We start from the raw sequence: 26,464 nt of genomic DNA on the forward strand, positions 1-26,464 counted from the left end.
TTATGCGTGATCCAAACCAGTTAAAACTGGTCAGGCTCTCTCTGTAATGTTGAAATCACATAAAGGTTGGACAGATAAGATTTGACTTCTGGCACTCTTTTAGCACTAATGGAAATTGGGTGTATGATTTGGTGTAGTAGGTCCAGCATATTTGCTCTTTCTTACACACCGGTGTTGTCTGAGGAGCTAAATATCTTTTTCATATTGTATTATATTGAGTTAGGTTATACAACACTGTTTAGCACTGCCAGCTGTAAGGGAAGACACAACATCTCTCACACGTCTCTATCAGAAATAAGAAAGGATGTGTGTCAAGAAAGCTGTTTCTTAACAGAAGTAATGTAAAAATGTTGTTTTCATAGCAGTTCTGCTTCCATTCTTTGAAATCTGAACCAGTTCCTTGCAAGAAAATAATACCAGTTTCATGAGATCAGAATTACTGAAGAGGCACACATAATTTCTACCCTTGGTGGATTAGAGAAATTTACAAAAAACCAGCACGCCAAAATTGAGGATCCCAGTTCTACCTTTACATATTGCCTGAGTACACATCCAGGAAAAATGTTTGTCACTGAAGTAGTATTTAATGCTCTTCCTTTCACAGTTGGTGCATAACAAAAATGTTCAACAAAATGAACCTCAGGAGGGAGGCCAAACTCAAGAGCAACTAAGTGGAAATTAAAAACCAAAAGAGAATTTCCAGTGACTACTTATCTTAAGAGAAATGGGTTCCCTCTGCTGTCTTCTGAATTAAAAATTGCTTTTACAGAATAGGAAATCAGAGCATTAAAATACTAGCCGGTGATGCTGTAATTTGCTGAATATTTTCAGATTCTGCTTTGAGCAGTTGTCTCTAAGCAACACATCAGTCAGTGTTGCAGTATTTCATATGGCTATAAAATGTATACATTTTTTTTCATCTAAATAACAAGGTTGTTAAAACCTTTGAGGACAACTGTGTCAAACGGTGGATTATTCGGTGGAAGACAGAAGATCAATATTAAATTGCTTTGACTCCTCATTATAGGACACAGCTGGGAAAGCTGCTCATCAAAGACACCTTGAAATGGAGACAAAAAAGGTAATATTGAGAAACAGAATGATTTTAATATCACTTAGCACCTAAAATTATCAGTGAGTTAAGAAAGAATAAAAACATTGTGTTTGGTAGAGCACGATTTCAAGGACATACCTCTGTCTTTATTCAGAGATATGAATAACTGGGTGTGCAACAAGAGATTAATTGAAGAAAAGTGTGGAGGGAATTTTACAGATGTCCAAATCATGACAAACTTTGCAGAAAGCTTGTTAAGCTGCCCACAGATTTTGAAGCTGTGAGAAATCTGAAATGCCATGGATGACTATGATGCTATTTAAAATTGCTGAGGTTAATGGATGGCATGGTAGGTATTATGAATGTCATTTAACTGCACTGCTTTTCAATAACAGTTTTCCTCTTCTAATAATATTGATTATGAAGGATGTATAACCTGAGACAACATAATGGATACTATTGTTCCATGTGTGAAAACACTTGTTTATCAGTACTGTACTTAATTTCGTATTGTACAAAAGAAGATGCTACTGCAGATATACTTTTTTATATGCCAGTGAACACCACAGTTTTCATCTTTGCATTAGAGCACACAATACAAAGCTGTTCCCACTTTTATTTGTCAAGAGTGCAAAGGGCATGTCATCCAATACCTTCTTTATTTTAGAAAACGTGTGAAGGCTTTCTTCAACCTAGTGAGTCTTCAGTTCCTGAACGTTTCTCTTTAGTAGTTTTTCCCCAACAGGTCTCCTGTCATATCTAGTGCTGAACTATTTTGGTCTGAATCAAGACATAAGCAAAATTACCAAATCTCATTAAACTGGTGGCATAGGCATAAGAGCTGGCAGATGGCAACAGGTACAGAAGGGAAAGGTATAGGCTCAAAATAGTCTAGCCATAAAGCCTGGCCTATTTTGAACTTAAATCCCTTCCATTCCTTTTCCTCTGGGAAGCGTGGATCACAGAATTATCCTCATTTTATCCTCAATATGCTAATATGTATGTCTTAATAACATCCCATTAAAATTTATATGTGCATTTTATTGTTATGTTCTTGTTATGAACAAATGAGGCCAGAGAACAAAAAACTCTTTCAAATGTCACAAAGCACTTTCTACCGTGATAGACTTCATCAAATATTTGTTGCCTCTTTGTGGGGAGATATTACTCCTCAACTTGAAGTATTTCTAGGATTTCAACAGTACCCTCTCACTTGCATTTGTTTGATGCCAGTAGCGTGAGATGTTTCATGTCCCATGATCTCCCACCTGCCCCGTGATCTACTTTCAACTAAAAGAAATGTTGGGGATTGAGAAGGTTTTTTCATTACTATTTTGATAGCAAAATTTAAAATATAGTTGAGATTGACTATGCTCTAGTATTCCAGGAGCGCAGGATCTCATTTTCTGACAGAAAATGATCAGGTTCAAAACTTAAATATTTTACAAATTCTGAAATTATTGGTCACTGAGCTGCATTTAGGCATTTCTGAAATGCTGTGAATAAAACATTCCCTACCTCTGCAGTAGAAGCAAAGAAGCACTGATTTGGAGAAAAGTTATTGAAGGTACTCTCTACTGTTCATTGCTCTGAGGTACTAAATTGCAGAAATTTCTATTATTCTCCACTCCCTCATACCCATCCCTAAGAAACTGTTTTGTTGAAAGCTTAAATTAATATTACAACAATAGAATTCACAGCTATTGTTCTGTTCTTTATTCAGTTTCCAACTGACCTGTGAGCACTTCCAGACTCAATAAAGGATAAAATTGTCTTCACATACCAATGTGGCAAAAATGGGTACTCTTTGCTAAGAGATTTTTTGAGGTGTCTCTAAAATAATAGTAGATACAGAAAAAAAGTGAAAGTAATAGTTCAGTTAAGAAAAATATGGAAATTGTTGATATTAGGAGAAAGAAGGAGAAAGAATGCCATTGGGTGCTCCATATACTTACTTTGAATTACCTATCTATAAAGGAAAAAAACAACCAAAAAGCAAGTTTTATTTGACAAACTGAGAAATAACTGAGAGGTTTTTTTACACACACCTTCTGAAAATGGCTTTTTAATCCACAATTCTTATCGGGTTTGGACTCGGTCTTTGATGACACATGTTTTGAGTTAGAAATATATCTTTTCAGCTCAGTACTGGCTGAAAATTATCTTACTGCTAGTGATCTCAATCAGATGAATCCAATCCCTGAAAAATCGCATTGTAATGAGCTGAAATTTATTCAGTTTTATTTTATTTTCTCCAAAAGATCATTTTCTGAGCCCAGTAAGTCCTTGTCCAGCCACCTCATTTAGAAAGATGCCCCCGTTAACACTCATGAGTGTTTTCTCACGTATGAGCAAAGCCTACTGCTGCTGCCAGCACTCTGTCAGATAAAAGATGATTAACTGCTGAGAGTCCTAGTCTGGAAAGTGCAGTCTTAATGTCCATTTCCCTTTCATTATTATTTTAAGCAGGCACATTCTGTAATGATCCTCTATGGGGAATAAAGTTGCCTTCCCAAATCCCATTAGCTCTGCTCAGAGCTCCTGGATTGCTGATACACATGCACAGCCCACGGGTTTGCACTGGGTCATCACCCTACAGTCTGTGACCAATTCTTAAACTGCAGATTTCCTCTTTAGCTCCTGGAAGCCAAACAGGTTATGACTAACACTATCTGAAGAAATGGAAGAGTAGTGATAAAAATGATGGAATAACAAAACATTTATCAGAATTCTGCATTTTGAACTGTGTGACTGAAATAGTCATATGTAACCTTTGTTTTTAGCGCTTATTGGCTACTGTTATCCATAGAATCATAGAATCACTTGAGTTGGAGGGGACCTTAAAGGTTATCCCATCCAACTCCCCTACAATGAACAAAGGCATCTGCAGCTAGATCAGGTTGCACAGAGCCCCATTCAGCCTTATCTTGAATGTTTCTGGGAACAGAGCATACACCACCTCTCCAAGCAACCTGTTCCAGTGCTTTACTCCCCTGAATATAAAAATCCTTTTCCTTTTATCCAATCTAAATCTCTCCTCTTTTACTTAGAAATCATTTCCCCTTCTTCTATCACGACAGACCTTGCTAAAGAGTCTGTCCTATTCCTTCCTGTAGCCCCTCCCATGCTGTGGGTGTAACCCAAATTGGTAGAATGCATAGTGCACTGAATGTTCCATAGTTACATTGCAATCATCACTAAAAGCTGGACCTGGAAAGTTATAAGATTATCTGTGTTACTAAATTCATGAAAGCTCTGCTGGGTCTTGGTGTGTCTGACATTTAAGCCATTAGAATGCTCAGAGATGAAATGGTGGAAAAAAGATCAAGTCTTCATTGTTATCAGCACATAAAGTATAATGTGCCATGAATTTACCAGATTGAGAGATTTTTCAGAATTTCTATCTTAAAAGGCAACATTATCAACCACTGTGTACTCCACCTGAGCACATACTAGTCTTCTGTTACCTTGGATATAGAAATCAACCAAAGTCACCCAGGAGGCAAGAACTATATCTCTCACGTGGCGACTGGCTTGGGTCAAGAGGATATATGGAATTTAACATTATGGGTCTTGGGAACAGAGGGCCTCTCTGAGCATCTATCTCCACTCTTATGAAATAAGAACAGAAAGCATATCTTAACACACATACTTGAGGGGTTAAATAATTAATGCTTTGAGTAGCTGAATGGAAAAACACTTTGTATGATTAAGTACTGCTTTAATTAATTAGTTTAGGAGGTTGATAATGTCCTTTGCGTGCTCCTGCTGTTGTTCATTTAGAAGAATGCTATTCAGTCTTTCCATAGAAGTATGCTGAATGGTGCATTCAGAACACAACCATAGCCCTCATCTCTGTCCCTCTAAATGAGAGCGGACTCACTGTCTATTGGGGAAGTGCAATTTCTTTGTATCTTCTACTCCTCCAGATAACTCCGTACTGAGTTTGACTTACTGTGCTTAGATGGCCAAAAATACTCATTTTTCTACAGAAGTATTAATTGGAGGAGCTTCCCTAAAAATTTTGGAACCCAAAGGAAATATTGGTGCTGCTTGGCAGGACTGTGTGCACAGAATCATAGAGTAGTTTGGCTTGGAAGGGACTTGAAAGATCATTCCATGGGCAGACACCTTCTGCTAGATCAGGTTGCCCAAAGCCCCATCCAACCTGGCCTTGAATTCTTCCAGAGTTTCTGTTTAAAATTGTTATCCCTTGTCCTTTCTCTGTCAGCACTGATAAAAGTCATTCTCCATCTTCCTCATAAGAGCTTTTTGTATATTGAAGGGCCATGATTTGGAATTACTGCCTGTTTTCCTAACACTCTTACTGATTCTTGGGATCTGATGGAGCAGTTACCTGTCTCAAATTGCACCTGCTATCGTAGTTGATATTTGGTATCCTGAAATTGAATTTGGGAGGATTCTATTGGGTTGGCTCAACTGGTTCATCATGGCTGATTTCATCTCTTTTGTTCTGCATGGGAGATATTAAAGGAACACAGTGTTAGTCAGGACCAATGCTTAAATTCCTATCTCAATGTAGAAATAAAAGTAGTTATACGTAGTTGTGCAAGTTTGTACACCCAAACAGTAATGGCTTTGTTTTCCAAGATGTTCTTCCCATTGAGTATCACAGACAAAATGCTCTTTATTTAGAAATGCAAAGTTGTCTTTGATGGTTATAATGACAAGTAATAATGCCAACTGCAAGTATGGATCACCGTCCTTTTACATTTCAAAAGAAAAGAGAATTCTTCATTCTTGAAGAACATATCTGTTCTTCAATAAATGAGAGATAAAATTGCAGTATTTTTTTATGATAAGCCTTAGTAATCCAGGTTCACACTACACACAGATTTCTGAAATGGCATCCTTCAATTTTAGGCACAAATGTATATTTGAATAGGAAAACCAGATAGTGGAGTACAATTTTTTATGAGGAAATAGTGCCTGTTCTATTTTTCTTCTACATGTTGATGTGAGAAGAGAGAAGAGATTATTTCATGATTCAGTGCAAATGTGTCTCTTCTTCCAAACTGCTAAGCATTCCCAACATTATTGATTTGCACATTGACACCACTGTGCTTGCAAGTGCCTCAGATTTCAAGCAGAGGGGTAGTTCCCCTATGCCTGAAAACATCTGCTGTCTAGTGTAGGTGGACAGTCACCCCTGAGCCTTTTTAGCCTATTTGTCTATGCTAATGCTGAATGCTGAAGCTGAGCTCTACTTTTAACTTTCTTCACATCAGCTCCTTTGCTCTTGCCTTTGAGTGTTAGCTGTCAGCCAAGTGGCTAGCATGGTGCAGCCTGATTCCTGACTGTGGCTTCTAGATGCTATGGAAACGATTTTTTTTTTTTTTCATATTATGTAAGTGCACCAGGAACAATGCATGGCACAGGGAATGCAGTAATTGAATGTGCTGTGCAGAGCTTACTCTTTGTTGCTTAGCAATTAAATGTATGCACGTAGCACCAGCACTGACAAAAATGCTAATAAAAGGTGACAAGTTATATCTCTAGAAAAAATTACACAATTAAGATAAAAAATCTCTGACAAGATACAGGAGCTACAGTAGCAAATGGTACATACTGATAGATCTTGTCCCTCCTGAAGGCAAGATCTGCAGGTACTGGCCACTAGAGGGGCTGAGATGATGGGAATAGAAGGTATCCACATTTATAGCATGGGCTACAGACACACAGTTGTGCAAACAACATGGTAAGGCTTTTTGTTGTTGTTGTGGTTGTCCCTTTATTATCTGTACATATTTTTTCTCTGTAAAATGTGTAGAAACATGTTCTGTTTCCTCTGTTCCATTTTTTTTTCTTCTTAGTGTTCAGATTTGCAGCTTTCTCAGAGCATCTTTCTGACTCTCCTAGCAGATCCTTGTATCACAGTATAAGATTTGATTTATATAACAATGTGCAACCTTGTCGTCTTAATGTAAAAAAAATTAATGATCTATAAAGTTGTTTCTTTGATAGTACCAAACTGCTTCATTTGTTCTCTTGATTCAGAGCAAATATAAAGCAGAGGAACTGCACTGTAGGCTGCAATTCTCAAAAAAATCCCAGCACTTAAGGATGCCTTTGTTTCTGGGATTTGTATGTTTAACCTTTCCCTCCTCTCTCTTCTTTAGTCTCCTAAAATAATCTCTTGTTGCCTGGGTTGTGCCCAGGATGTGCACTGGTACCTGGACTGGTTAATACTAAGGCACTTGCTTTGCTGTGGGTAAATGCAGTGTTCAGGTTATTTTGGACCTTTATCCAAACCCGCTTGACACTGGCATAGAGTTCTCTCCACTACAGGAGTGAAGAAATTGTTTACAAGCTGGAAATAATTACTCTTAAAGAGTTTGTCCTTGTCTGTGGTGTTTAGCAAATATTAGTTATGTACAGGATTTCAGTAGTTTTACTTCTAGCAATTCTTCTGATGTTTTTTAGAGCTGTCCCTCATTAGCTTTCAGTTCACCAAAGTGCTGATTCTGCCTTTGACAATCTGCCTGCATAGTGAATTGCAGGATCTGGGCCCAATTTTGATGTATTTATATTATAGTCCATTTCATTTCAACTGAATGCAAGTACTAATTTGGCTGTACTTGCTTTCAGTGTTATCTCAATTTGTGCCAAATCATCAGACAGTCCATTTGGAGTTTGGCGGGCTTTGCTGAAACTTCTGCATTTTTGGTCAGATGCTATTGAAGATACTTTTATCTATCAAACAAAAGTAGCCTACCTCTTGGCTTGGCTCAGCAATCCCAATTTCCTATCCCGTGCCTTAGAAAATAAGATACTACTGGCTCCTGAACTTGTATAGATTAGGTTGTAATCTCTGTGAATAAAATGAATTAAGCTAGTTTTAATTCATGTACTATACCTTTTAAGAAATAAAAGGAAAAGCACAGTAAAAATAACGATGACAAATTGAAACATTAATTGCCTTCTCTGTCTAAAGAGTATATTGGTAGAAAAATAATCGAGACAACCCTGCACATAGAACAGAGCAGTCATATGATGCTAGCAGCAAAAGACTATTCAGAGAGGTTTTTCTCACCGGTTCAGTTTATATGCACTTTGCTTCTTAATTTTTTTCCAAAAAGGACTCACTTAACATGTGTTAAGCAGGAAGGAATCGCCCCAAACAGACGAAGCTGGACCTAGACCCCAAGCCATCAAGGTTAATGACATCAGAGTGCCAGGTAGAAAGATAACAGAGGAGCAACAACAGATCATTGTACTAAAATATTTTGAGTGCATTTGGTTGTGATCATTCTGATGAGATGGTTTACAACTTGTTCAGGACATTGAATCAAATATGCAGAACAGGAAATATATGAGTCCACTGGGTTGATATAAAAAACAAATTTCTCTGATTTCTCTCTTCCCCTTACTTCAGTAAATGTCATCTTGGTAAAATAAGCTCCAAGTGAATCAGTTTGATTTGTGAAATACTCTTCCAAAGGCTGCATTTTGAAAACTACTTTCAAATAAATGTATGCTATTCAAAAGTAGCAGAAATATTTCATGCCTTCAAAATATTTTTAAAACATTTTTGCATATTTCTTTCTTCCCATATTACCCACAGTAACACGCAAATCTGGTGTGTGCATGTGTGTATATGCATATGTGTGCGTGCGTATATGATGGAATATGAAAAGACAAATACTTCATAGAAGTGTCTAAATGTCTGCCTGGAAATGCATGCAGTATGTTCTTTTTAAAGTAGCCTCCTCCTGGTGGTATCTTCAGTAAGATTCTCACCAGCTCCCATGGAGTGTTCTGTAAATACCCTGTGAGAATGACTAGCAGGGAGGATGATCTTGCATAACAGGCAGCTGACTAATTTAGACCAGGAACATTGATCTACAGTGACTAAAATAGCCTTAGTCTTGTTCCGTTTTTGACATTTGAAGTTTGGGGATTACACTCTTTACCTGTGTGATTCAGTCTCCGGAAGTCACTGCTCATATAGTCTACCATTTTCAGGTGGAGCAAGGAAGGGATAAAATTTTCCAAATACCGAAGGCAGGGTAGGATTTGGGGCATCATGCAAGTTCCTGACACGTAGAGTGGGCTAAGTTCTGTTTATCTGAATTACCTTTACCCCATACTACTTCTTCAGATAAATGCCATAGCAGAGCAACTTATCTGTCTTTCTGAGCTGGAGACCTTGTCCTCCATATTTCAGTCACCTTTCACTACACCTTGTCCTAATCTGTTCTTAATCTAACCAGAATAAACCCCCTCAAAAAATGCAGTGAAATAAGGCAAGTTTGTGGTCCATCTCTCACCCACATAATCTTCAAGTTTGGACCATCCACATAAAGATGGACAGTGTGATATGTTTCGGAGGTGCAATGGTATTGCCATTTCTGTGGCCACTAGTTGCTGAGACTCTGATCTCAGTGCAGCTCTAATAGAGGCTGCAGGGAATCAGGGACTTGCCAAAGCCAAGGGACAAAGCTCACAAGGTGTTCATATCTTCGGGCATAAATGACTGCTGATCAGTAGAGCTGCTTGGAGGTCTCCTGTGGGTATTCATTTGCTTGATGCTCAGCTCTTGCCACAGCTGTTTATACAGTTACAGAGCCATTGAGTAGTATGTGGTATTTATGTAAACACCTGAGAGTCTGCTGGGTGACTGCAGTTTCTTTGCCATCACTGAGTTCACTTTTCAACCATGATGTTGCCCTTCTGTTAGAAGAAACCTGAAAAAACTTTGATGCACTATTCTACACTTGGTACGCAGAGCCATACATCTTGTATTCCTTGCTACCATAAAAATGTGACTCATACTGCAACTAATTTTGTTTTGAATAACAGCAAATTGAATCTGAATTTCTGAGGTAGGAAGAAGTCGGGGAAGGAATGACTGAATAGTTTGCTAGTTTTGTTTGAATCTGAATCCCATAGGAAGAACAATGCTTTATGGAATATATACCCATCTAAAACAAACAAACAAACAAAAAACAACAGTAACAACCCCCAAAAAACCATAGAGCTTAGAAGTGCAAAATATTTTGCCTCTGCTTCTGTTTATGTAGCTTTGTATTCTTATTATAAAAAATACATAGGAAATAAGGAAAATGAAGAATAATAATAGATTAAGGAAAGTGTAGCCAGTTGTGTAAATAAGCTCTATCGCAAAAGGAGCATTCTTCTGTTCTTTCTTTTTCCCCAAGCATGTTTTGCTTACAGTCATGAGCTCAGCAGTTTTTAAAATTGGTTTGCACTAACTGCTTGTACCTAACTTGCAGAACACGCCATCATGAAAAAGCAAAACTTGTTAGAGTTGAAATTTTCTTCCTCGCCAACAAACACAAGAAGGAAGTGATGGGTAAAATTTAGAACACTATTGTATAATAAATGAGTAATCAGAGGAAGTTTAATGCATGGACAACAATTTCTGCTTGCTGTTGCTCAGATACACAGCTTGCCTAAATCTAAATATATTGATTTCTAAAGGGTGCATATTTGGTGATACATATCCTGTGAGCCTGAAAAACAGTTAAGAAAAAAAATGTTGATGTAACTGGTTACATATTTGAATAAGCCCATATAGGACTACAGTGAGCTACAGGGAATGAAGCTTTTAAACTTTCACTGTGATTCAGGTTTGTGGCAGTAAGAGAGGGGAGCTCGGAGCCATCTTCTCTAAGGCTTTTTTATTCCTGATCAGTGTGGAAGAGAAGTTCCACTGTGAGAATTGCCCGGCACACATCCCACCTCATGGCAACAGGCAGGATGAAGTCACACTCGGATATTAGCTTTTTTTAAGTGTGGGATTTGAAGCTCTCAGGATTCTCAGACTCCTTGAAATTATTAGCATGGTGCTGCAGATATTTGTTAATTCATTGATACGAAAGAAGATCTTCTTTGTTAGCGAAGTCTTTGCAACAGAAAGCCCTGTAGCTACCCTCTCTGATAATTTTGCATTTTAAACATTTCTTCCTATGAACTACTGATGCTTACTGTTTGCAACTGACTAGAGATGTATCCATGAAGATATGAGTGGAAACACATTGACTGTGTGTTTCCTAAGGAACACCAGTGAGGACTTTGTGGGCCCTCGGCCTGTGGGCCCCATGTCCTTCCCCAGGACAAGAGCAGGCTTCGCTCTGTGGCACTGCAGAGATGTCTCATAAAGCAGTGTCCTGTGGGCTTGGTGTTGGAGTCCATTCCGATGAAGAGGTAGGTTTGGGGACGTGCTTGGTTTTGTATTGGGTTGCACAGGCTTTGCAGATGGTGAGTGGCTGAGACATGAGATTGGCCTGGGTGTTCCCGCTGGCGATCGCTGCCAAGGGGCAGCTTGGATGCTGTTGGGAGAGCATGTTGAGCTGCAAATGAATAGAACACATCAGAGATGCAATTATGCCATCATTACATCTGAAGGATTTGTTGCCCTCTAGGTGGAGCTGTGCACTTGTCTTATAACGGGTTGACTCCAAGCATGAGGATTAAAGGAGAAATCTCTTCTGAAGGATTGGGTAGCAGAGCCGGGCTGCAGCAGAACCCCTGCTCAGGCACAGCAGGGGACAGCAGCTTTCCACCGCCTCTCCTATACGTGTGGCTATGGCAGAGCAGGCTGTAGGGCAGATTTCTGTTTACAGCAAACAACTTCTATCCCTGCTCCCATCCGTGTCTATTTTCTCTCAGGCTTCCAGTCTTCTCTCTCCCCCTTCACATCTTGCAGCTCACTTTGTGTCCTAGCATCTTCCAGGCTTACAAGAGCGGCCATTTCCCCAGCATCCTCCGTGTGTCTTTAAATCTACCTGCCAGCTGTGTTCTCTACGATAATGACTTTTTAATTACTGCATTTTCTTTATACTCCTCTGCTATGATTGTGGATCAGCACTGTGTTGGCCTGTGCTTCAGCTGAAGTGAGGACATATGTTTGGTGTACTTCTAACTTCACTTAGAATGCTTTCTAAAGCTTCATTCATAACTTTGTAGGACATTTTGTTGCTAAATTGGGTTGAATTAATCTGAACAACATCTCTTTTTCTCTTAAATATCATGCCATTGTAGATTAGCTTGTTCACGGAGTGGGATATCCTGTCATTTGTGGTCTTTTATCTTGTAATATTGCCACTGAACCCCTGTATTAATTCATTTTTAGAGCTGACCACTTAGGTTGCCCGACAGCTGGATCTGTGAATTCTCATTGTGCCTTGTGTGTGTATTCCTGAACAGAAGAAAATGTGCTTATATGCCAGCCAGCCTCTAACATATTTTAAGTAGCATGATGTGGCATACTTAATAGTCAGTATACAGAGGTCACTTTATTTTTTTGGCATTTCTCCCAGGGAATAAGACAGAAGCGCAAGTAAGCAAGCAGGAGCAACAGCAAACAGCTTTAAAAACCAGTAAATATCAGCCTTTGGTGAACTCCGCTTCCACGATTACCCAGCTTTTGTAAACTCCCACTAAACTGCTATTTTTGCTGAAGCATGGAAACAAATGCATTTGGTAAGGCTTCACAAAAAAGCCTTTTCACATTCTCATTTATATTGAAAATTATGGAATGAAGTATTGTTCAATGCTCTTCAAAACGGTTTCTATTGCTTACGTAGCCACTGATGACTTCTACGGAAGACATAAAGTAGTTGCCTTGAGATGTGTTTGGCCTTGAAGACTGGAGATTTTGGAAAGTGAATAAAACTTCTTTAAACGAGCAGCTGAGCCCTTTGGTTTTCTAGGAAGTACCTTCTTTAGTGTGTGAAGAATGTATGCCGTGCATGGAAATTGTGAAAGAAAAAGTGACCGCTGCTGGTTTGTTGTTTCATGTGACAAAGTTGCCCAAAGACTTGTTTTTTTGAAAGTGAGGGATGATGGGAAAAGTCTTGTTTTTCTGTTGGGAAAAGAAAGTAATAAGATGACAGACAGTATTCTTAATTCTTAGAGGTTGTAAATCTGATTGAAATATACCCTAACAGCTCAGAACTCATCACCAAGGGAGATTTGCCTATCTATCTCTTAAGACAGCGATTTTGATTTTGGGAAAGCTCCATTTGTGGCTTTTCAGATGATATTGTCTCAGTATTTGGGGCTGGCAATGCTGGAAGAGATTATGTGTAATTGAGAGTCGAGAGGTTTATAGTTCCTGTACAAACTGTAGCTCTAGTCCAGAGCAATTCCAGCTGATGCTTTTGAGTATTCTGCCTGTATTTTCCACAGGCAGCGAGCACTCTGCTCCTCCTGAAAAAGAGTGAAAAGGTTCTGGATGAGACCTTTACAAAGGACCTCACTGAGGATACAAAGAGTAATATTAAGAGCTTTCACCTACAGTAATCATCAGCAAAATCAGATAGAGGGAAAATGAAGGGAAAGGGCTGAGCTGATAAAGAGTGCATTGATCGGCTCTGTTAGATGGGTCACCTGGCTGCTAATTGCAGAGAGCTGAGAGGAGGCGGTGAGCAGGACAGGGAGGAATGGGCTGCTGGGGTGTAGCAGGAGTGGTGGTGTTGGTGTGGGAGGGTTTGCAGGATAACAGGCTCACCTGGCAAACTGTATGAACCTCAGCAGAGAGCTACCTGTGGTAATACAGGAGTAAGAAATGGGTTCTAGTGGCTTGATGGTATTCTGAATGATGGTGAATCCGGGAAATGGATGGTTAAGCCAGTTTGATGTCTGTGTAAGAATGCCAATAGGAAGAATCGTGCTGATTGCTGTAAAACGAAGGAACTCCCACAAATGCTGGGTTTACATATAGCTATTTCTTACTCCGATGGACAGGGAACCTAATCAGGAAAGACCAACTTTTAATTTTCTTAGAAACAGAAAGATTTACAGTGATGCTCAGTGTATTCCTCTGCTTTTGGCTGGCTCAGTCCCCAGCTGATGCCTCTCATCTGGCACCCGCTAGAGCATTTTCTGGTTTTCAGCTCTACGCTGGCCAAGAGCAGCGCGCTGCTCCTCACATGCTGCTGAAGCTGCTGCCTAATGAGGCATTCCCACCGCAAAGCTTCTGCTGCAATAACCATCCCCATGCCCAGATGGGTGATAATATGCCTCAGCTAACGGTCAAAACTTTAAAAGGTAAAAGCAACACAGATAAAAAGCTGATAAACCGAAGAGATTTTCCTTTTTTTTTTCCTGTCTGAATAATTTTGGTGCATTTGGTGAATTTTAATGCTTATGAAAATGAAAGATTGTATTGGAGGCAAAGCAAGTGTAGGCAGTAACCATAGTGACTTCTACACATATAAGCTTTGCCAGTGTGCTTCAGTTCCAGCCTGCAGAATCCTAGTGATAGACATTTGGTGGGTCTTACTGAGCAGTTACGGTGAAGGGTCAATGCGGAAGGGTCCTTGTCTTTTGCGTATGGTCCTATGGTCATAGAAACACAGCACACATCTGCCAAGTTACTCGCAGAGGTCAAATCTGAATTACGAAAGCAAAGGTTACCACTGTGAATATTATTGTCACTGCTGATGCTTTTCCTTTGAGTGCTGGGGGGGTTAAATAATCTTTTGGTGATACCTGCATTTTTGTCACATCATCTTCCGGCCTACAGCTGCACTTAAAGAAATGCTGATGGGCAGTTGGACTACGCACTTCTGAGCTACTGATGGAGGATTTTAGTTCCCATTCCTTACCACTGTTAGTAACCAGTCCTGAATCCATTGTCTTCCTGCAAGAAACATGAAACTTAATAGAAATAATCTACCAAAAGCCTAATTCTTCTGTTTCGCTTGCTATGTCATAAATAACTTCGCTATTTTTAGTAGCCCTGCTGAACAGTCATTTCATTACACCTTTTAGCAGCCACAGCTTAGGTTAGAAGCCTCTGGATTTATTCAAGATTAAAAAATGTATTAAAGGATGTAGTTTGGGTCATCTTGAGAACTCTGTTTTGGAGTGAACACAAGGTTCCCTGAAATGAAAATGTGGGCTGGCCGAGGAGGTGGACGATGTATCTGCTGTTACATGAAATTACTGGGCATTTCAGTGTTGAATACTGTATGGTATACGATTTCATGAAAGTCTTCTGGGGTTTCAATCACTACAAAAATGTAGTTTTTCCACATTGCGAATATATATCTTTTATCTCCCTCCTCTCCCCCAGAGGAGCATTAAATATAATATAATTTAGTTTCTAAAACAAAAGGCAGAGTCGTCGATAAAATAGGCCTCTTAAATGTTGCAAGAAATTAACATACACTACGGATAATTTTTATCTTTGTAGTGCACAGCAGTTTGTCTTTAAGCTAATGCATAAGATTGAAGAGAATTTGTATCAGAATGTATTTTTAATGCATACTGTGGGACCCACTACACATATGCTTCTTAGAACCGTTGCACCTTGTTTTTGTACCTGCTCAGGTACAATGGGGAAAGCTATTCTAAGCACTGTAGGTTTTTCTGCCTTTGAAATGCTTGCTGGTGATATGCAGATAGTTTAGTGTGGCTTCCCAAATGTATCAGGGATGGAAACAGCATATTGTTAAGCTGGTGCATTCATTCAGTATGAAGCAGGGCCCAGAAGAACAGCCATTCACGAGGGCTTTGTAAAAAAACCACTTAGAAGCAGCCCTTGATTTGAGGGCTTCTCAATTTATTTAAACAAAACAAAAAGCCTTTCTTTACCTGATTTGATTTCAAGTGGATGTGCCAAGGCATTGTTGTGTGAACTGTTTTCTTGAGGTTTAATATGCTCAGGAACAGCAACAAAAATACTAAACCCTATATCTTTTTTCCTAAGAGCTAAATCATTCCATCTCACTTAACTAATGTATTGATTGCCTTTATTGAGTGCATAATAGTTCTGAGTTTATGAGCTGTGATGCCTGGAAATGGATTAGTGCCAGTGGCTGGGATAAGATATGGCCAGGAGACAACTATTTTGTCTCATGGCAACTTTTGTGGTTACAGAAGTTGACTTTACTTCACCTTCAGAACAAAGTTTGGCATCTCGGATCGCTGCGTATCAGCCTGAGCAAGGACATAAATGATGTCAGTCCCTACAGTGAGTTTCCACTTGCAAAGCCCTGAACTCCAGTGTGCCAGCACACATCAGTATTGGGCGTACTTAGCAGTCACATGTGCATGCTGGAGGTACAGGTTACGTGAAGAAGAGCCTTGTTTACATATCAAGATTATGTAATTACCATCATTATGTTGTTACTAGCAAGTAGCCATGAAATATTAATGAGAACCTGTGTGCTTTGTAGCTGCCCTGACCATGCCCGAGGCAGTGCTTCCACACGGGAGCACAGGTGTGGGGTTTCTCCTTTGGACACGGAGCCCTTGTAGAAGCCTTTCAGTACTCAGCAGCTGCTGGCATATGTCCCTCTCCCATTTCCTCAAAACGTTGTTTATCTGCTTTTACTTCTCACTTCTCCCTGATTCTTTCTGCTTGGTTTCTGAAAGCCCAATCTCAAAGTCATACTCTTCTTATTTCCTGGGCTAAAACCTCAGATCCTACTTTCTGGTGAAGTAAGTTTGGCTTGTAATACAAGTGTTCCTTTCTTTCCAATTACTTTGTATTCTTTTTTCTTTTTTTAAGACATAAAATGCACAAGTAGATAGAGGAAATCATATTGACCATTATTTCCAGGAATTAAGGTTTAACAATGCAGGTGGAGTCTTTCTGGCTTTAAACTGTGTGACTAGGTGGGAGCACAACCAGGAGCTTGGTCCTGGTGGTATCTCTGCTTACCAATATCTTACTGATTCTAGTTCCTGGACAGATTGTCTTTGGCCGAGCATCAACACAGCAAGCTTTTTTCAGCATAGGTCTCACACGTATAAAATAAGATTTGCCTTAGTTTGAGAGGTACAAAAAAGACAGGGATCTCCTCAGAAGAGTCCAGCGGAGGGCTACAAAGATGATAAATGGTGTGGAACAGCTCTCTTACGAGGCAAGGCTGAGAGACCTGGGTCTGCCCAACCTTGAGAAAAGAAGACTCAGAGGGGATGTGATCCACGTCTATAAATATCTAAGAAGTGGGAGACAAAGGGATAAGGCTGGACTCTTCTCCATCTCTTCACAGTGCAGTGACGGAGCACTGGCACAGCTGCACAGAGAGGTGGTGGAGTCTCCTTCTCTGGAGATGTTCAAGACACTCCTGGACACCTACCTGTGCAACCTGGGGCTGGGAACTGCTTTGGCAGGGGGTTGGACTCGATGATCTCTAGAGGTCCCTTCCAGCCCCTACAGTTCTGTGATTCTGTGAAATCCTAATGCCTTAGAGCAAGCTGTTCTTGGATATTTACAGTGTTTTTTTGTTCACCCGCAGAAAATTGCAAGCATTTAAACCATGTGTTTAAGATCTGAGATGAAACCAAGGCGTTCTAGTATTTGCTTTTGCTATCTTCACATTTCATTATTGTCATTCTCAGTAACTGAAATTAAACGTGAAGATGGAAGTTCCAGCTTCAGAGAAAATATCTGTTTTCCCACACTCATACTGCTGACATGAGCATGCTGTAATCTGGGAGCCCTGCTCCTATGCTTTTCTCTGAAATGTTGCTACTGATCACAGTTACAAACTGACCTCGCTGTTGTACTACTTCAGGATATAGCAGGTCTGCATCTAGTCAAGGGAGAACATATTCTTTGGTGTGAACTTTGCCCAGAACCTGATCATCCTTCAGCTGTCTTCCAGCCCTTCTTCTTGGCAATATTTTTGCCATAGTTTTCAGAATAATTTCTTAGGGTGCCAGCTTTAATCTTGTCATCAAGTCTATTGCTCACCTTTCAAAGAAACTAGGAATGTGTAAAATGCAAAAACTGATATGAGATTATTGTGCCACTTTGTGCAGACTGCTTGAGCTTAGAAAATGTGAAAGGGGTAAAGGAATGGCTAAGGACAAGAGAAGGGAAAGGGGAAGAAGAGAAGGGAGAAGGGGGAGAAGACAAGGAAGGAAAGGCAAGGAACACAGGAGTGCAAGTGAAAGAACTGTGTTTGTGATGTGACATAAAGAAGAAAAAAAAAGGTTAAAAAGATAAAAGCCTGTCATTTGCCACAAATCATCTGGAGTTGTTTTTACTCAAAACCAGAAAGGCTCAGAAATATAACTGATGACACTGACAGACTCAGACCAGTGGTTTTGGAAGCTATGTTAGCCAAGAAAAACATTTGTAGATTTGGTAAAAATCACAGCTCAGTTAGAAGTTTTGTTAAAAATTAGCAGAGCAAAGTTGAGGCAATTCTCAGCTGCTGCGAGCTTACATTTCTCCATAGGAAGACCAAGTGTTTACTGTTCATTTTTCTTTTCCAAGAATCACTTTAAGATACCAAGTTCTTGGGTACGTTCTGAAAATGCTACTGCAATGAAAAGGGCTGGAAACTCTGGAAAGGAAAAAACAAATTCTACAAGATTTATAATTCTCTAAATTAAGATCTCCAGAGATGTTGTTAAGAAGAAACAAATGGACTTTCTGAAGCAGTTAAAAGGTATTAGGGGGACATTTCTTGTATTATATTTTTATTTTTATTTTTGTTTTTTATGTTTTATTTTGTCATTTTCTCTTGTTTTGTTTTTTAAGATTGCTGCCATTTCTCAACACCTGCATTGCAGGCTAGCACCAAGTTTTTAGTGGATGACCTCCGTCCCTTCCTAATAGGCATCCTATGGAATTGAGGTCTGTGGTAGAAGCAGGAATAGCATTATGCACACCTGATTAGGCTATAAATGTTTCAACTCAGCTCCCCTCAAAGCAGCGGGGAGTTCCACTGAGGGGATGGTGACTTAGAAAAGTGCACAATTTCCAAAGGAGGATGACATCAGACAGAACTTTTAATCTGTTTCTTCCAGTCTTCCAAATGATGATGATTTATTCAAGAAGGTCAGCAGGTGCAAAGCATAGTAGTTACCCAAAAATAGGCTAATTGGGCTTTGAAAAACAAATCCTCCTCTTAAACATTTTAAATGTTTCTGATCTCAATTATTTAATTATTGACATGGAAATAAAAATTACCTATTCTCTCACCAGACCAAGTCACTTTTTACTTGCTAGATGATTTTTACACCTGTATTTATACTGTAGTTTGAAATTCTAACAATCTAACATTCTTGTTTTCTTTGCTATTTCAGTATTGCAGCTGGTGGTATAGAAATGAGCTTATGAACAGAATATGTGCTGATTATTTTGTCCATTAAGTAAAAATATATTGAGATTTTTATACCTGAGAACTTATTTAGGTCTGATGTTAGCAATAGGTATTTCAAGTTTTTTGTGGGGTGTTGGGATTTTAGCAAGTCATTAGAAGCCATAGATTGTTCTTTGGCATCATTTTGTATTATGACAAATTGCATTAGGCCTTAAGAGGTAAAAATCCCCCTTTGGAATTTTCTGTGCTCTGGGTGAAAATCAATGGTGATGAATCTCAAAAGGATTTAAGGAAGAATCTTTGCTTAAGTACAGAAATACAGTGCATCTGGTACAAATGTTTGTCCAGTGTGCCCTGAAAGTTAGCCTCAAATCCTCCAGAGCTTTTCACCATGAGTAGACCTGGCTAAAGGAAAGAGGACTCACATTTTAATTATAACAGTAATTGTTCTCCTACTTGGTGACTGGAAATGAATGATGAGTAAAAATCCACTTTCCATTGGTACTGATCGTTGGCTGCCTGCAGTTTGAAGTGGTAAGCATTGCAGTTTCTTTGAAGTATATTTTTTGGTTGGTTTTATGTTTTTCCATTAGTTAATATAAGTTATGGTGACAGTGAACATGGCAGGGTTTCTTTCTTCTCAAATCAGCAGACAAAACTTCTTGAACGGAAGAAGTTTCTTTCATGTCTGAAGATACTATTCACTCAAGTATCAGTGGGTGTATTAGAAGCACAGTGCTGATAGTGATAATGCTTGAAGGTAATATTTTACTGCCTCCCCCCTTTCAGAACACAGTTTCCAAACCCCAGTGCCGTTTCCAACTCTGTTTTATGATTTGGGTCTCAGTTCTAATTAGTGAAACATTTTACAGAAGATCCTATCTATCTGTTCATTCTCTGCCCAAGAATGTTCAGATTTATAGACTGGCCAAAAAGTCTGGAGAGATATAGTTTCCAAGTGTGCTGGAAAATAATAATTATACCCCGTGAAAGGTAGACAGTAGAATTGCAAAGGTAGTCTGAGGACATTACAGCTACTTTGTTAGGATGTCGTTTGTTACAATCCCAAGTATAAAGCAAATAGGGGTAGAATATTGTCTTTTGTGGTTTGCAGTTTTTCCACGTGTGCCTTGGCTGCTTGCTTAATGTTGTTTGTTGTGGCTTAGGACAGTCTCCCCTGCACCCTGTATAACAGCTTTCCTTTGCTCGTCACCAGAAAGGAGCTGTCGTGAGTGACAGCATAATCCTTCAGCCCACTTCTAAGACAGGAATATGTCTGGGGCATTTTCTCACAGTATCTCCCAGCACAAGTGGGAACTGCTTTGAAGTGGTGGTCTGCTCTGTCTCTTATGAAGTCCAGGCACCTTTAACCAAAGATCAGAACCACCATCATGGCATCTTCCACTGGGCCGTGCATAACATCCTCCTTTCCATAAGAAAGCTCTGCTTGCTCATTACTGCTGCTTGGTAAGCTCAAAACTAGGTTAAGGAAGAGTGGTGTCATCCCTTGGTTCAAATGCTGAAAAAAATACTGTTGAAAGAAAATGCATGCCTTCTTACCATAGCCTGAAAGAGCCTTACAAGTCTTTGTACATTATACCAAGACAGTCTGACATTTGGCTTTTCCCAAGGCAGGACTGAGTTTGATGGAACCATGATGAATATTCTTTTAAGCTATTTTCTACCTTTTTTTTCCCCTTCACTCCCATTTCATCATTTTTTATCTAGACAAGAGAGACACTTTTGGACCATCAATCTCTGTTACGCTCACACATGCTTCCACTTTCCAACAATTTCTTGTGTTACAGAAAAACATGGAGAATATTTATGCCATCTGGACATGTAGAATATGCATTGTTCTTCTTCCACTCAGTACTGAAATGAAAGGGTTATGATCCCCAGACTCAAAGTAGCATTTATGTCATTGCCTGGATGGCATATCTGGGGAGATTGGCTACCTTGACAATGAATATATTCAGGATGGAGGGAGAAAGAAAGTGCCTGCTCATGTCTCAGCTGCTATTCAGTGCTCTGAAATGGTTTTCTCCATTGATTTCTATCTCTGAGGAAAGAGTTCATCTCTTCAGGGTGTTTTCAGAAAATCCATTGGCTTTTTTGCTTTGACAGTATAGCTTTGTCTTGGAGCCAAGGGTGCTGTGCTCAGATTTTGCTTTCACCCCACCTAGACCTGATGTAAGTCACTGGAGTAGTACTGCTTTTATTAACATTTACACCACTTCCATTTGGGTTCTTCTCTATTCATAATACAGAAATTTAGCATCACATGCAACGGGGGAGCTGCATATTGGGAAGTGGGCTCTGTTGCAGTGGGACTACTCCAGTAAAAGCAAACAGGCAGGAACTACAACTTTTGTGCTTTTAAGCTTTAAAGTTCTCTACCCCAAATCCCCAGCATGATACAAGTTCTAGCGAGCATTGCCCAAACAGCAACGTGGATGGATCCTAACGCTGTGCCCTTCTGTCTGAAAATTATAAAGGTGGTGCTGAGATGCAGTTCTGTCTGCTCAGACCAGGACGTGGTAAACCAAGATCTTTGGAGATAACAATGAATAATGGTCTCAGATTGTGGGGTTTTTTTGGTTTTTGTTTTTAAACCGAAGGCCTTCTTCTGAAGGTTTTTTTGAACGTCTGCCAGAAGTAAATATTAAATACAAAGTTCTTCAGCACTTTGGCTCCACCAATAGGAGCAGCCAAGTCCCTTAGGGAAGGATTGGGGAAGCAAGTGAGCCTTGTCTCACCTGTAACGCTCCTCAAGTCGTGATGTGCTAGGGCAGACAGATGGAAACTCATTTTTGTTAACTGTATCGTGACATTTCCCAAATGCGTATCTCTAACTGAATGATTTTTTTTTTCCTGCAAAAACCTGACAAATGGAATCCATGCACGATGCACCAGTTATTGTGTGAACAAACTGGTGTGGCAGACTGGATTTCAAACAGTCAAAGCATATTATGTTACAGAGCTCATTTTCTAAGCTACTGGGACAAGCAGTTGAAGCAGTTGCTAATTCTAAAAATACTCCCTAAGAGTGGGTTAATTTGTGCATCACCGAAGCACTGCTCCTTTGTGCTGTCAAGGTATATTTTGCAATTGCAAGGAAAGAATGTGTACAGTCTTTAGTATTTGCTAAAAGCAAATTGTCAGCTACACTTGTTAACTGAGAGTGATATTGTTCATATCTATCGGTATCCTCGTGAGTGCATGAGGCATTTGAAAAGGTGCCACTGCTCTCTGGTGATGCTTTATTTGCCTTTACTACTTCTCTAGTTTTTCAGAAATTGCCATTTCTTTCTTTCTTTAAACGAGCTCCACCAGGCAGGTTTAACGTTCCTCTTCGTTTTCAGCCTTTCAGATGATTCTGCAGGTTTCATGATATCACATCAGCAGAAGCTGCTGTAGATTGATGGGACCCCATCAAGCACCCTGCCCACTCAATATTATAAAGATTTGTGTCGTCAGTGGTCGTGACGTTTGGTAGGAAGTTGCCCATTTATGGATACTAGAGCAAATGATATCATCACAATAGGTGGCTCCTGTCTAAATAGGATCATTTGTGAAATGAGATTACAGGCATTTATCTGGGAAACAGGAGACAGAGGCACCTGCTTTATGTAATTGGTATCCTGGGGACTTATAGTGTACAATAATCAAGAAAAATCTTCATTTCTAATTCTATTATGTGGGAAAAAAACCCTCTTTTTTTCTGCCTGCATAAAACAAACCCCACTTCCACATGGAATAAGCTCCAGACCATGTTTTCTATTATGCTTGAATATATGGGACATGCATTGCAATCCTATGCTTGCCACACTGCTGCAGTATACTTGTTTTGCAGAGCTCTGTAGCAGGCTAGTCAAAGCTGTGACTAACCAGACCCTTGGATACATACTCTAATCTCTGGCCTTTATTTTTACAATGAATTTGATTCATTCTTTGATTGCATATTTTTTCTGATTTGCGAGAAGCTTCATGCTCTGTGTTTGGATGCTGACTGCAATACAGCAATAGTCTTTGATACGGTAAGTCAAAGATGACTCATTTCTTACTCTTGTGCCTTCAATTTATACTTTCTACAACACTATCTCATCAGGTAGAAAATGATGTGTTAATTAATGCTGAAGGAGTTAATTTTCAACAGATGCTTTTCCCTTCCCTCCCCCCAGTACTTTGCACCAAGGTTTTTTTCCTCCTCGTGAAAGCAATAGGTTTGAACTGACTTTAAGTAAAATGCTCTTGCTCTATTATTTTTAATAATATTGCCAGTATTGTGTCCTATTCTGTAATTTCAGCAACAGTGAAGAAAATATATCTCACACACAGGTCTGGGACCTAACATGTGATGCTAGAATACGATAAGTTCAGTCCAGTATTAACCTTTATTACAGTGAGCATGATTTGTAAGGCAAGAATCTTTGGGGAATTTGTACTTCAGATAAAGTAGGAAGGTTTCAGTTTTCATTTGAGAACTCATATAGCCAGGTCCACACAGTTACAAGAGCCCTTATTTTATGTGCAAGCAGCAGAGAGAAAATGCCTTACAAAAAGACAGTTCCCTTTGTATGCAGCGTGCAGGAGAAGATTCAGTAGTACCCCTTATCAAGTGCACTGCGTGAGATAAGAGCAAGAAAACCCACATATTCATGGCACTGTGATAGCAGCCTATACAATGCAGAAATGTGGCTAAGAAAAATGCTACCTGGCAGAAATACTCTTTGAAGAGCTTTAAAACATTGCTGTGATCACACACGCAACACGCCTTCTCTCAGACAGCTAAGATTAAGTGTGCGGGAAAGGTAAAATCTGACATAGGAATGTTTCTTAGAGAAACAGCAGTCTGCAGCAGAGGTCTGGAGGCACACTGGGTTACTGGGTCTCCTCTGCTGAGATTTGTTCAGTCCAGGGCTTAGAGCTGGGCAACTTTGCTGCAAGTGCTCAGGCGGCTTGAAATGAGTACCTTTGGGAAGTATTCTCTCTCTCTCTCTCTCTCTTTTTTTTTTTTCCCCCATTATTTTTTTTTCTTTTCATGTCTTAAACTATTCAAGAGTAGAGGGCTTTTTCATCCCCCTTCTAGGCTTGGGCATGCCTATTAAAAATAATTACAAAAATATCAGTGCATTTGTCAGTACAGGCAACCAACACGCAAGTGAAATAGCTCTCTTTTCCAAAGTTCATTCACAACCAGAGCCAACAGAGGGAAAAAGAAGCAAGGTCTGTGTGAAATCAGGACAAAGCTGCAGGCTGGCTGTCATCAGGCTGTAATTACCGTGGCTTTTCCACTTCTGTTGAGAAGTTTTCAGGTTTGATTTCTGCATTGCCAGTGTGATAATTTTACAGACATGCGTTAGTGTCAGCTCTCGCACTTGCTGATAATTAGTTCACGGATCCATATCTGTCATGTTCTCCTGTCATTTGAGACAGCCTACAGCCTTTGAATTTAGCAACAAGTGATCAATGTGATCACGTACTGCCCAGCGCCATGCACTCTGAAATGGATCTTTGGAAATGTAAAAGAAGCTGAATAATATTTACTAGGTGAGTAAAATGTGTATCGTTGCTGAAATCTGTGACTGCCAGCATCCCTTTTTGAATGAAACATGCTGTTGTAAAATGCTTGAAGGCAAGTGGAGGTACGGCAGCATAGGAGCATGTTAAGCAGTAGCACTGTGCCAGACAGCATCCTTTGCTCTTGTAAAAAAGAAAAGAAAAGCACAAAACCAAATAAAACCCCAATGACCAGAACGTGGAATGAAGGCTGTCTCCTCAGAATGGTGTAGTTAGATCTGCTTAACGCGTGCTATGGAAGTTATTTCACTGTCAGTGTCTCATACAGAGATTTAGAGAAGTGAAGACATTTCCACAGATTTCACTTATGCATATTAAGCAGAAGCTGCAGGAAAGTGGCATGCTCTGGATGTAGAGGCCACGTTACATGCTCTGTAATTCAGGCATTTGACTGCTCGTAGCTTTGCTGATCAAATTCCAAATATCGAGTGGCATGCAGGGTGCATTACTTAGAGAATAAATGTAAAGCAGTGATTGTGTAGTTGGGGCTTTTTGCAGTACACCTGTCTCTTTCTTTTTTTTTTTTTTTAATGGCATTAGTAATTTTCTGCCAGTTCTGCCTTATGATTTCCCACTAAAGGAAAGCACATTTGGCAGCAGCTTTTCAAAAATAACAAAATAATTTAAAAATAAGAGGACAGATAATCAATTAGAATCACAAGCACACTGAAGGATATATAAATAAAAGCATTCCACCCATCGTGCTTAGAAGAGCACATACAGCACTTAGCTGAATTTAGCATATAGAGGAGGAATGACTGTAGCACAGGGCACACGCTTTTGCTTTATCTAGTAACTTTGTAACTGATATATCCAAAAGTGGTAGAACTGTGTATCACAGATAACATCATTAGTTAAGTTCCCTAATTTTTCCCCATAGATATGAATTATTGCCTCCTTTTATTAGTGGTGTGTTAGAAATCTCAGATACATTTTTCTAAAAACTTTATGCTTTCATTTCTGTTCTTACATACAGGATGTCGTGCTTTTAGCTTTATCATTTCAATAAGATAAAATAGCTAATAATTTTATTCCTATTTATTTATTTATTTATTTATTGAGGAGAAAGGCTTGAATTCGAGCTGGAGCATACCAGAGAAAATCAACAATAACAGCACTCATGTACCTCTGTTTTTATGAGTACAGTACAAATGAGATCAAATGGTTGTCTCTGACATGAACATAAAGGGTGTTAAGTGTGAACATGAAGTACAGCATACGTGGCCCACATCCCTGCATGTCCTAGCTGCTATCAAATATAAAATCCTTGTAAAGTGTTCTAAAGTAGTAAGGAAAAGCAGCTGGCTTTTTATGCTCACTTTAAAAGGAAGTTATGTTCGCTGATAGGAGATGATCACAGGGTCTGGCAGTGCCAGCTTCACTTTCTCTGAATACCACAAGCATTTTATTTTATTTTATTTTATTTTTTCTAATATATATACACTTCAAAAATCCTGCCCAAGGTCAACGCAGAGGGCTGGATTATGTGTGAAACCACACATCCTCGACTGGAGACCCCGTGGCTAAATCAAACTGAAATGTTTTTAGTTTCTTATTGTGTAATATAAAATATTTGTACCTGCAGCAACAGAAGATTTGCATGGATTGGTCCAATACAAATTATAGCTGTCACATAATTTAATTGTCTTTGACAGATACACTTGAAAAATTGATATTAAAGCCCAATCATACAGGACAACATGAATGCCTGCAAAGTATGCAGAAAGCAGCAAAGAAGTTCTGCTTAGCAAGCTATTCATTCCTGTTA

The 26,464-nt window shown here is 39.4% G+C and overlaps 1 protein-coding gene across 2 annotated transcripts in view; it reads left to right on the forward strand.

Moving 5' to 3' along the window:
* The first annotated feature begins 6,724 nt into the window (after positions 1-6,724).
* The window catches only part of DLGAP2 (DLG associated protein 2), a 329,263-nt gene continuing 309,523 nt past the window's right edge, over positions 6,725-26,464 (forward strand). The window contains exon 1 of one of the 2 annotated variants that reach the window (XM_065730777.1): positions 6,725-6,773. In XM_065730777.1, the coding sequence (XP_065586849.1) occupies positions 6,771-6,773 (3 nt within the window). In that variant the 5' untranslated portion in view covers positions 6,725-6,770. Of the gene's footprint in view, positions 6,774-23,122; positions 23,154-26,464 lie in introns of those variants that run through there. The other variant, XM_065730778.1, reaches the window with a different exon arrangement.

This window comes from Cyrtonyx montezumae, unplaced genomic scaffold, assembly GCF_038088225.1.
Source record: "Cyrtonyx montezumae isolate F1298 unplaced genomic scaffold, pur_monq_1.0 scaffold_13, whole genome shotgun sequence".
NCBI lineage: Eukaryota > Metazoa > Chordata > Aves > Galliformes > Odontophoridae > Cyrtonyx > Cyrtonyx montezumae.